Source organism: Lissotriton vulgaris, chromosome 1_1 (assembly GCF_964263255.1).
Source record: "Lissotriton vulgaris chromosome 1_1, aLisVul1.2, whole genome shotgun sequence".
NCBI lineage: Eukaryota > Metazoa > Chordata > Amphibia > Caudata > Salamandridae > Lissotriton > Lissotriton vulgaris.
The window spans coordinates 838,834,942-838,847,555 of NC_141685.1; the positions used below are offsets into that span (position 1 = coordinate 838,834,942).

A 12,614-nucleotide genomic window follows, 5' to 3' on the forward strand; every position below is an offset into this window, starting at 1 on the left:
TGCACCCTATCCTTGTCTGATTTTTATGTATTACTTTTAAGGTACATGGGTGTATGGAAATCCTATTGGCACACTCCTTTGGGGGCATTACGGACTGACATTGCTTCCCTGTGCCATATAATTATATGCTACAGAATTACACCGCGCTCAATGCAACATACACTCCAAATACCACTCAGTGCCACATAGTTATATGCAACATAATTACACTGCACTCAAAGCAACATACACTCCAAATACCACTCAATGCCACATAATTACACACCACATAATTACACTCTACTGAATGCAACACACACGCCACACAATACCACTCGGTGCCACATATTTATATGCTACATAATTACACTGCACTCAATGCAACATACACTCAAAACAATACCACTTAGTGCCACATAATTACACGCCACACAATTACACTCTACTGAATACAACATACACTCCTCTTAATACCATTCAGTGCTACATAATTACACGCAATATAATTACACTCTACTCAATACAACATACACTCCAAATACCACTCAGTGCCACATAATTACACTCCACTCAATGCAACACACTCCACACAATACGTCTAAGTGACACATAATTACACACCACACAATTACACTCTACTGAATACAACATACACTCCACACAATACCACTCAGTGCCACATAATTATATGCTACCTAATTACACTGCGCTCAACGCAACATACACTCCAAATACCACTCAGCGCCACATAATTACACAATACATAATTACACTCTACTGAATGCAACACACACTCCACACAATACCACTCAGTGCCTCATAATTATATGCTACATAATTACAATGCAATATACACTTCAACCAATACCACTCAGTGTCCATAATTACACGTCACACAATTACACTCTACTAAATACAACATACACTCCTCATAATACCAATCAGTGTCACATAATTATATGCTACATAATTACAATGTGCTCAACGCAACATATATTTCCAAATGCCACTCAGTGCTACATAATTACACGCCACATAATTACACTCCATCTATCCATCGCCCTCCCTCTGACGCCCTCCCTCTGACGCCCTCCCTCTGACGCCCTCCCTCTGACGCCCTCCCTCTGACGCCCTCCCTCTGACGCCCTCCCTCTGACGCCCTCCCTCTGACGCCCTCCCTCTGACGCCCTCCCTCTGACGCCCTCCCTCTGTCTATTTGTCTATCGCCCCTCACTCTGTCTGTCTGTCTATCGCCCCTCACTCTGTCTGTCTGTCTATCGCCCCTCACTCTGTCTGTCTGTCTATCGCCCCTCACTCTGTCTGTCTGTTTATCGCCCCTCACTCTGTCTGTCTGTCTATCGCCCCTCACTCTGTCTGTCTGTCTATCGCCCCTCACTCTGTCTATCGCCCTCCCTCTATCTATCACATCACCACACCATCACTCAGCATCACTCAGGGGCACCACAACATCACTATGCGCTACCACAGCATCTCTGAACGCCACAACATCACTCGTCGCCACCACAACATCACTCGTGGCCACCACAACATCACTCGTCGCCACCACAACATCACTCGTCGCCACCACAACATCACTCGTCGCCACCACAACATCACTCGTCGCCACCACAACATCAATCCGTGCAACCATTCAACAACAACTGGTTCAAATATGTTCTCTCAATGTTTCAAGCTTTATTACAAATGTCAGATGTTAATATTTCACTTCTGTTCTTGGATTTTCATCACTATAAAATACACTGAACATAATCTTCACAAAAGTTATTTACAAAAGTTTAAGCTGTTGCCATTATAAATTACAATAACTTTTATTTAAGTATTAATTATTTTAAAAAAAATCCATTGTTATTTGTAATATCAATACATCTAAGTCACGTAAATACAACACATATTGCATTACAAATGCTATAGGTGTCACATTTGCGAAAGTTAAAACTATTGGCATTGTAAATGACAAAGCTATTAATTTCGCTTTTTTTCAAAACCAACACATAAATAAAAAAATTGTCATTTACAATACCAATAGCTCAAACTTTCCTAATGCGAGACCTATTGCATTGCAAAAGGCTTGTTGATAATTTGAACTGCAGAGGAAAACACAAAATATACAGAAACAAGCATTAATGAAAGAAATACACAATTGATATTTTATTTAATTCACAAACAAATTTTGAGAAATGTGATAAAAAAAGAAATTGGAGATGGTTGGCGCTTTTTTAAATTCTACTGAGGCCACTTATTGTCCATACTATATTCAGTTGATGCACTTGCACTGCACTTACTAATTGATCTAAGGATTCAAACTTAACATTGTGCATCCAATTTCAAATTCCTTCACATTTACAGAACGTTTCAAATTTTCACCTTTACTTCTTTATTTATATAAATATTATTAATCTATTAATATTATTTAATTTTCTAAGCAGTTTCACACCCTTTCAGTAGACTTTGCCAACCTTTGAGTCCCCTGACCACAACTTAAGACCCACTGCTCTGAACTGTTCCCCGATCATTATGCGCCAATTGGCAATTGACAAATTGTCAAAGACCTAATAAATCTTCACATTTCTGATACGCATTCAAATTAAAAACTAGGAAATCAGCCCAGGGAACCCTAGAACGAAGGTATAGGCAAGATTGTGCCCTTGGCATTAAAAACAAATGGTCCAAGGCCAACAAAAATATAAACAAGAAATCAAAGCAGCCTAATCCAAATTCTAACCTAATACATTTTAAAAGGCCCAAACTTCTCTCTGACACTATTCTCTGTAATTAAAAGCCCAAAAAATCCTCTCACACGAGTTCAACATTTACTCAAACAAGAATTGTAATCAGATCGCAGATTTTTCCCTGCCAAATAATTTAACCCCTTCCATGCGGCCGCGATTCCCCTGGTGTGCTGTAAACAGCACGAACAGGGGCAGGCCGTGACGAACCCCAGCCGTCATCAGTACACGAGCACCGTAGTGCATGACGGCTGGGGTTCGTCATCAGCATGGAAGGGGTTAAGACATTAGAACATCCTAAACTGTATTTTCGGAAATTACTCATTTTTGTTTCTGCTGTCGCAGTGCAGAGCCTTGGCCTCTCCGACAGACTTACTGCCAACCATCCTGTATAAAGAATATCCACTGGTTAATATGAATTGGGCTAGAGTTGTTGTAAAAGCATCACTGAGAGAGTGCTTGTTGCACGTACAATTTAAAATAGCATTGGTTTTTAACTGCAGTAAAAGCCAAGATTGTATCCTGATGCTTTTCACAACCATCGACCAGCCTTCAAACCACCTTTCCTTACTAAAGTGCTGGAAAGGGCGGTCTTTCAACAGCTTTTTAGCTTTGTTACACGACCCACAATATTTTGCATGCTGCTTTGAACAGGCCAAAGTAGTGAACTCATTATTGTTTTAGTCCTGGACGATCTTAGACTATTGGCGAGTTGACATGGATTTATATGCACCTATGGCTTTAATTTTGCTGAACTTAACAGCAGCATTTGTCACCGTAAACCATTCCATTCTTCTTTCCAGACTTGAGGGTTTCGGTATTAGATGCATAATCTTGAGCTGGCTTAAGGACTACTTAACCAACCGTTCATTTGGCGTAAAACAAGCTACTTTTCAATTCTCTCTTAGGAAGTGCTCCTCTGGTGTCCTTCTGGGTTCCATTCTTTCTCCTCCTTTGAAATTTGAATAGAACCACTTTGGCCCACCTATTTTTGGGTGTTTTGGCCTAAACCCTTTTTCTATGGGGATGATACCTAGATAATACCTAGCTTTGAGAAGGGTGATTACAGAGCGATCTCGAATTAGCGCATAGTTAGTGCAGAACACTTTATGAATTACATTTTTCTTAAAGTTAAATTGATCCCAAACTGAAATCCTGGCTCCCACAAAATTAGAAGGACCAGTCCAAGACTGTTTTTGGCCTCCCTGCTTACGTCCCACTACATCATTGGTCCCAGGGGAAAAACCTAGGCATAAAGATCAATGCTGCACAGATCTTAACTGAACAAGTGGCAGTGGTGGTTAAGACCTGCTTCTTCCTAATGCACAGCCTTATGGAGTGCTTTCCCCGTTTACGTTGTCCCAGAAAATTACAATTCTAACTGCCTTTATATCCTCATTGATGGACTATTTCAACTCTATTTAGGTTTACCTGCATTTCATAATAAGATATTACAGATGGTGTAAACCTTTGCAGCAAAGTTAGCTAGCAATGTCCAATACAGCTTCCACATTTCTCCAGTTTCTTCACAATTGCATTGACTGCTTGTAAAGGAGTAAATTGTCACTTTGCCTGGTTCTCAAGACTATTCATTCATCCAATAGTTCGCCCTTGGGTCTTTAATTTCAAATTGTACTCACCTTACTGAACTCTGAGATTGGCCTTTCATCTGAATCTAATGATTATTTAGTTTCGAGGGAAGACGATAGGCAGCCAGTCTTTTTGGTCATAGCTGCGCAAAATTGGAACCTTCTGTCAGATGTACTCCATATCAGAGACCACCTTAGATTTAGGAAGTGGCTTAAGACCTGGCTTTTCCTTGTACTTGAGGTTGATAGGTGAGAGCTTCAATGTGAATGTGTTTTGAATTGTTTTTTTGCAGCACAATACCTCAGTGGGCTGAAAGATGATCTTTATAAACAAAATAAACATAGACACAATTCACAGCGTGAGATGAAAATAATCCAAGTCTTCAACATATTGTATTGTCTGAGCTCTCTGGGGGTTTACTTCATTTCATCTGGGATTGTACCAAAATTGATTGAAGGAACATCATGCCAGCACCTTAGTTCTGAAAAATATTTTGGATATTTTTTCCAGAGAATTTCTAATGGGGATGACATACATATACATTTTTAACGTGAGTGGGCTAGTATTGTGACGCAAAAAGGCATACCATGATTGTAGAATCCACTAAATGTATGCTCCTCCACCTTTTCCTGGATGCAAAAGTGGTAGACCAGGAATTATAAACACCACAAATGTCAGAATACCTGGCATGGATTGTATTTTTCCCTAATAAAGGCACTGCTGGCTAGCAAAGGTGTGTGCCGTCAGAACCTGCAATGTGTTTTAAAAGTATCCTATTTGGGGATAACTTCACTATGTTGGCATCTAAAGAGTTGTGGCGTTGCTCTTGTGCCTTTGTTTACTTCTACAATGAGGAATGTTTGTACCTTTTTATCTCATCAGGGAAGAAGAGTCATGACCTTGGAGAATATGATCCGCTTACTCAGGCAGACAGTGACGAGAGTGAAGATGACTTGGTGATCAACATTCAGAAAAATGGACTCCGAACTTGCAAGAGTGGGCTGGAGGAAGGGCTGGATCCAGATTCTGATATTGAAGTAGGTCAGCAGAAATTTAAACAGCGGATAGCAAAAGATACTGCCGAAGGCCGTTCCATGATCAGTGGTTTAAATCCAGAAGAAAAGGTGGCCCCCTCTATAGTGCCATGTTTGCGGACAGCTGCCTTCTTGCTCACTGTTGTTATTGCAATGGTGCTCGTTTTGCTGTGTGCATTCCTCATCCCGTGTCCTCAGAAAGACCTGCTCAACACCTGGAGCCTCCGCCTAGGACAAGGAACAGGTACAGGAATATTAACAATGTAAGCAGTGACTGCTACTGACATTGACAGCAAGTGCTTGGTTGTCTTATGATGGTCTTAATGTTTGGTAAATGGGATCTTCTCGATCATAATTGTTTCTTCAAATTTCCACTTGGGAGCTCTGTGACTGCAAATAGTTGGGAACTGTTTTTTTCTGTGACTACATATGCACACCTTTGACAATACTATTAGCTAATGTGTTTGCATCAGTTTCTCTAGCCCTTTAGTTGGTTGGGGCATCTTGTCCATGTTGATAATGTTACTATTGTTGCTATTTCGGCTGGGCTGTGTCTTGTTTTGTGTGTTATCTCTAAAAATGTTTTTTGTGCTTTAGTTTTCAGTAAACCTATATTTTCCTGGTAACTTTTTTTTAAGTGATTGTATGTTCTCCATGTTGCCCCCCCCTAACCCCCCACCTCTCCTTGCCCACTTGTTGACATTGTTAGGAACCCTACCCCCACCCACTTAATCGGGATCATACTTAAGATATTTTCATTAGTGCTCCCTGGAATACTTATTCTGTCATTTAACGTATAAGAACGTTCCTCAGCCTGAAAGAGCCAGTGCAAATTAGGACTTTGTTCAATTGCCAAATCTCCAGTTGTTCCTGATCCTTTGTAATAATTTACTCCTTATTTTTAAGTTTATTTCTAATTTTCTCTTTTAGTTGCAGCACAGTTTTACATTTCTGTTCTTGGTATTTTCTGTTACCTCTTTCGGTCTACAAATGACCCCATGTATTTTCTTCTAGCTTCCATTAGTTACTATTATAAATCTGCATGTTTGAAGACATTAATTTTTTCCTGCCTGTGTCTAATGTTCCTTTAGCTCTTGCCATAATAGCCTATCCATTCTTTCTGTATGAATTGCTTCTCTTGCATCCTTTGTTGTCACACAGTTCTGGCATTTTTTCATTTTACAACAAGACTTACTTGGTTAGACTCCAAGTAAGAATGTTCAAAGTTAGAAGCTACCCTCCTCCTCATCAGCAAGTAAGCCTTTGCCCTAGCTAGCTAATTCCACAGCCCTTTCAACTTGAGGTGTGGGACCAATGTCCACACTACCACAATGCTTCTTAAAGCTTGCGGGTATCGGAGTCCTGCCAAGTGTGTATTAGTATGCCTCGTGCAGCATCCTCTGAGTAGTTTGACAAACCTATATGAGATACTGAAACCGCTGCAGCAGAAGGGGAGAGCGTTGTGATGCCAACATACTGGGAGGTGGGACATTAGGGACACATTAGACCCTGAAACTTCAATGGCCTCCCTACACCAGGCAAATTGATATTATACCAATGGAATAGTACAGTGGTGAAGAAAGAGATTCTAACCAGTGTAGACTACTGTTTGGCTGTCCAGACCCTTGCTTCCCCAAAATATCTACATAGGTATCAGGAGTGACAGACGTGCGGCATCACATCCTGACACCCTTGAGCACAGATACACAACTTATTGTTGTAGGCTGAGGTATGGGCATGTTAGTAACTGTTGATTTAATATATACTTCTGTATTAAGGTATTACTTTATACCCTTACTGTGCGGCATTTCTGCATCGGTCACACTGACTAGTGGTGTTACGTAGATGAACTGGTTCCGCATACAGAATCAGGAGATGGTTTAATTCTAAGGGAAGGCAGTTGATGACTGGCAGGCTGAGCGGGGAATGCATAATGATACGGGGGCCTCTTCACATGGAATAAACTTCATGGATGAAGTTCCTATGCCTCAAGCCTGGATTATTACTTACATTGTTCTTTTCTATACTGTAGAAAGAGGCAATGTAAGCAATAATCCAGGCTTGAGGCATAGATATCTTATTCCATGAAGTTTATTCATTATGAAGGGGTCCTAAGCTGAAGGAAACAGGTGTCTATGTCAGTCCTAATAGCGTTAGAGGACTGGGGACATTTTTAGATGGCGGGACTCCCCTGACCCTTCTGTCCTTCCTCTCACTATTCCATTCCGATTAAAAGTCTTGGGGCTGGAAAAAGGAAGTTAAACAAGTATGGTCACTTGAGCTCTTTTCTGTCCTCTCCTCCCGGCTCTCCATTTTAAATCCCAGCTGAAGTGGGATGTTTTACTATTTAGCGTACAGTCCAAGTATAAGCAGTCCTGAAAATATAACATGCCTTGACCGTGGGTTGCTGGAAAGAACAATACACCTGTGGAGGCATTTCGAAAGGATGGGGACGTATAAAGGCACTGGAGGAAGTAAATGGTATGTATGGACATGCAAACCTGGGTTAATATTCAGGGCTGCAGGTCATGTAATGTGAATTATCTAGTTTAGTTAGGAGCAATGCACTAGGCCCATAAATTTGCCACTATTTACTTTTAATGAACACTCCTAAGTAGAAGCTATGCCTCTGACATAGACAGTAATGCATTTAAATAGTAATTTTAAGTTTCAAAAACAGATGTTCAAGACAGGTTATCTTTGATCTCTCCCTCTCCCTCTCCCTCTCCCTCTCCCTCTCTCTCTCCCTCTCTCTCCCTCTCTCTCCCTATCTCTCTCCCTCTCTCTCTCTCCATAAGCCCGTCATCCTAAAAAAATAACATTGCCATCGCAAAACACTACTATGACCCTTGCCACCAAAAAAAACCCTACACCCTAAAATCCTTTCCTATTTAAATACATAAGGCTTACTTGCAAAATACTTCTATTTACTTATAAAATCTTTATCATGCTTATGCTTTTACCATTCATGCCTTTAGATGGAAATTGTTTGTAAATGCATACTCATAAAAACCTGCGTTGTAAAGGTTATGCATGGTAATGGTACCTGCGTTGTAATCGCTATGTTGTAATGGCTACGTTGCTATGGCTGTTTCCCACTAGGTTAATGTGAGTGACCTCTTCCCACTGTGAAACTCATGTAGTTTGAATAGAAAGTTAAAGTGTGCTACAATGTACTTATTTAAATATTAGCCAGACCATCATATTGAATAATTTTATAGTACCCAGCATAGTGAGCCGATGGGGTACTTAAAATACACAATATTGAACCTTGGATCTTAGGATCGGTTGTTTCATATACATATCTATACATAACCGGCAACAAATAGAAACATTCATATTGTGTGAGGGGCTGTGTGAGGCAGTATTTACTCTTTGCCTTTTAGTAGCACATGATGCTTTAGAACTAATTTATACTCCTAACTCATCAAGCAATAGGCTTGCCTTGAGGACTCTTGAAGTGAGTTACAGTGGAGGAAGTTTAGAAGCTAAATGTAGGCCAGCCGTGCTCATGCTCCTCCCTTTTCTGCGAGGAGTCACTTACCAATACATTCATATGTGTTTAAAAAATGGAGGCATCCCATCTGTTAAACTAGTAAAACTAGCTGTTCTTGACTCATTCTTTCTCAATGTATCCTGCTTAGGGAAAATCATTTCTGAAAAATATGGTTACTGTTTGGTAAAGATCCCTTTGGAGATTTACGTATGATGTGGTAAATATCTACGTCTGGCATCCGGATGCTTTCTTGTAGAGGCTTGGTAATGTGGAAGCTATCATGAAGAGAGGCGAAAGCTGTGGTCCTACAGGAGAGTAAATCCTAATATTTTATTGTTGTGGTAGTAGAGGGCTTTCTGTTTCAGAGGGTGGAGAGTCTTCTCACACACTGTGTGAATATGTGAGAAGATCAGTAAGTGACGATACCTAACAAACCTTTCATGGTTTTGCAGGCGTGACTTCTCCCCTTGAAATTTTTGATGTGAACAACGATGGTGTGCCAGATATTCTGCTATCCTTCAGCCCATTCAGGAATGACTCCACCCAAGGTAATGTAGACCTGTTTCCTCATGTGTCTTTGCTATGTTAATGACATTTGCATACCTCAGACTTGCCACTGGGTGACCATAGGAGCCACACTAAAGCTTGCCTCCCACTCCTGTTGAATCCTGCTGAGCAGCCCCTCTTCCTAAGCAAGTGGGAAGCAATGAGCCTTCGGTCTTTGTGTGTGTCTCAATTCATTTTAATGCAATCTATGGAGAACCTTCTCAAACTCCATTTAAGTGGGACCTCTAGTCTCAAGAATATCCATGTATCATTAGCAGATTCCCATGGTGTTGTAACTAGTATGCTGCCAGCAGTTTCTACCCTGAAAAAGTAAGCAGTGCAGACTCCAGCATTTGCACATCGGCTGTGCCTAATCCTGTGTTGCTAGACTGAAGTATCTGCACAATCTCCTCTTCCCTTGAGTCTTTCTGATCCTCTGTTTTCTTGGGTGGCTCTGACTACCACTAAATACTATGGGCACTTTACACCTTTTTTCCTCTTTTGATGCAGGTTCATCCAGACCTCTAGTGACTGTGCTATCCCTATCCGGCGTTAATGGTAGCATTTTGTGGACCAACCAGATTCATGAGGTGCTCCACAGTATTCACTGTGGAAGGCTTTTGTTGGCTAGCCATGATAAGCCAACCTGCCTTCTGACTGGATCATCCAAATTTCTTCGTCTTCTGAGTGCATCTTCAGGTGAGGCATCTGAGCGGACATGTTTTTGAAGCATAAGTTTGTTTAGTACTGCTGTGCAATTTGCTCTACTTGTGCATAACATTGCACCTATAGGCTGTGTTATCCTAAAAGCCTTGATTCTTTCCTCAGTCCTTTGTGTCCCATTAAGAGATGTTCTTTAATATTCATAAGCATTAAGGGGCTTATTACGATGTCGGGGGGATTTGTGGCCTCCAGACACCGTCGTGGATATGGGTCCGAACAACCTCTGGTTGGCAGTCCCATCCGCCTAATTACGTGTGTGGTCGCATATTCACATTTCTCTATGGGAGCATGTGCAACATGGAAATCCCGGCATGGAGAGCCTGCCGGAAACCGAGCAGATTAATCCGGACGGCGTAAAACGCTGTCCATATAGATTACAGACCGGTTTACTGGTTTCTTGAGCCCGTCTGAATCCATGCAGAATGATCGGCAGGTTTCACTTCCGGCTGCCTAAATTGTAATTAACTTGTTAAAGAAAAATGTGCCTGTGTCTCGCATTTTTTGAAAGCTGAATGTCTTTGCTAAATAGCCAAACCCATTGATTTCAGTTTCAACCGGTGTATTTATTTTCACATTTTTATTATCACTATTTTTTATTCTTAGTTGTTTCTTTCAATCTGAAAAAAGAAGTACATCCTGTCATATCAATACATTCTTGTTCTCAAAACAATTTATCAAGCAAACTTAAATAAGACATAAATGTGCAGTACAACATATATCACAAACACTTTTCACATGAAAAACATTTTAACAAAAAAGACATCCAATACATATATCGCTATTGGTGATGTGCTTTTCATTATGATCCTTAAGACTCTTTAATGTCTATATTCGATATTCAATCTTATACAGGGCAAGTTGGATTTTTGTGAAAAAGAAGACTTTTCTCTCTAATCACAAGTTTAAAGTATTCTGTAGTCCTCTGTATATTTATCTACCGATGCGTTTCTGTTCCTGGGCACGAAGTACCAGGAAACTCATCAGGGCAATTGTATTTAAACAGCAATGGCGATTTCTGTAAGGGTATGTGGCATAAAACAATTGTTACAAGGGGCTCCTTTCTATTTACCTTTTATTCACTAGTCTCATTTTTTAAGGTTAAATCATTTACCTTAGACTTCTTATTTATCTTTCTCTTCTTTGCATATTTTAAACCAGCAGGTAGTTATTTGCAGAAGGCAGTAGTTCTGCGTAAAACAGAAGAAACCATCATTATTGCGCATAAAAGGTAAATAGAAAGGAGCCCCTTCTAACAATGAGTACAATGAGTAAACCACTGTAGCAATCAGATGTACACAATATTTAATCTAGCCGGACTTTAGGGATCGCCATCATGTTATAAACAAGGGTCTGAGACATGAAATTAGAGGCTTGTTATGCTTTGGCTATTAAAGAGCCAGCTGGTGTGAACAGCCCTGGTTGTACCTGAAAGCCTTGGTCTGTAGACTCGCAACCCGAGCTCTAATCGATTACAAGCCGCACTTACAGAGACTCCTCTGAACCGGGTACTAGTACATTAGAAAGACAACTTCATGCTTGCTTCCTATTTTAATTCAGTAGTTGATAACTTACATGGTTTGTGCATCTGTTTAGTTTTGGACATGTCTCTATATTCACTGATGCTTGATCAGCTGCTTCCATGTCAAAATATCTTTTAAGGTTTATAATGATTCCAGCAACGTAACCTTCTCCATACCCCATTATTCGATCTCAGTGATGTTGGAAATAACCTTTCTCTAAGGCCTTGTTATCTATATTTATGTACCTACTATGCTGCAATTTTCAAGTATTTGTTGTAAACAGCATAGTGGGCTGTGCCTGTATTGCTTGTTTGCCTTCATGCTGTGCAGCATGAGTCTTTCACACATTAGCTTCTGAAATGGCCTACATCTTCTATGGCCTTCCTAAACCAACACTACACTGCCCTTTTTAGGTGGAGCCTACTAGACAGTACATGCACAGCCTGTTGTGAGACTAATTATCTTAGCAAAACATTGGACGTGAAGACCGCCTGTTGCTTACCACTGGTTGGCTTTTCCTGATCACTCATTTGCCTGCTTTTTATTTGTATCCCAACTTGTCAATCTTGTTTGTCCCAGCCGTGTAGCTTTGCCTCTATACAATCTCTGACAGACTGGTATCCCAGTTTCTACTGCTTGCTTTTCAAGGAGTACTTTTTAGGTTTCGTCTAGACAGCGCATATATGGTCTCTTTGAGACCTTTTATTTTCTGACCGTGGGGTTAGAGGCTTCCCATTCCTTGCCATTGGTTGGCTTCATTGTCCCTCTCATTTGCTTGCTTCTTGTTGGTCAGCTGATGTAGGTTTCCTTCCTCTGTGTGTTTGAACCTCCCTGGTGCATGGACGCTTTGCTTGTATCCTTCCATTTTTCTTTTTTGGGCGCTTAGTGTTTGAGCACTATACCAGAGTGTGCCTTTATCAGCTAGTTTCCTCGTGTACTCTTACCCCCTCACCTATATGTTCCGGCAGCTGCCCACCAA

At 40.7% G+C, this 12,614-nt stretch overlaps 1 protein-coding gene across 1 annotated transcript in view; it reads left to right on the forward strand.

Annotated features, from left to right (window-relative positions):
• Window positions 1–12,614, forward strand: part of FAM234B (family with sequence similarity 234 member B) — a 307,484-nt gene that overhangs the window by 94,112 nt on the left and 200,758 nt on the right. Inside the window, exons 2-4 of the mRNA XM_086957605.1 lie at window positions 5,199–5,594; window positions 9,299–9,394; window positions 9,903–10,091. Of these exons, the coding sequence (XP_086813731.1) occupies window positions 5,199–5,594; window positions 9,299–9,394; window positions 9,903–10,091 (681 nt within the window). The remainder of the gene's footprint in view (window positions 1–5,198; window positions 5,595–9,298; window positions 9,395–9,902; window positions 10,092–12,614) is intronic.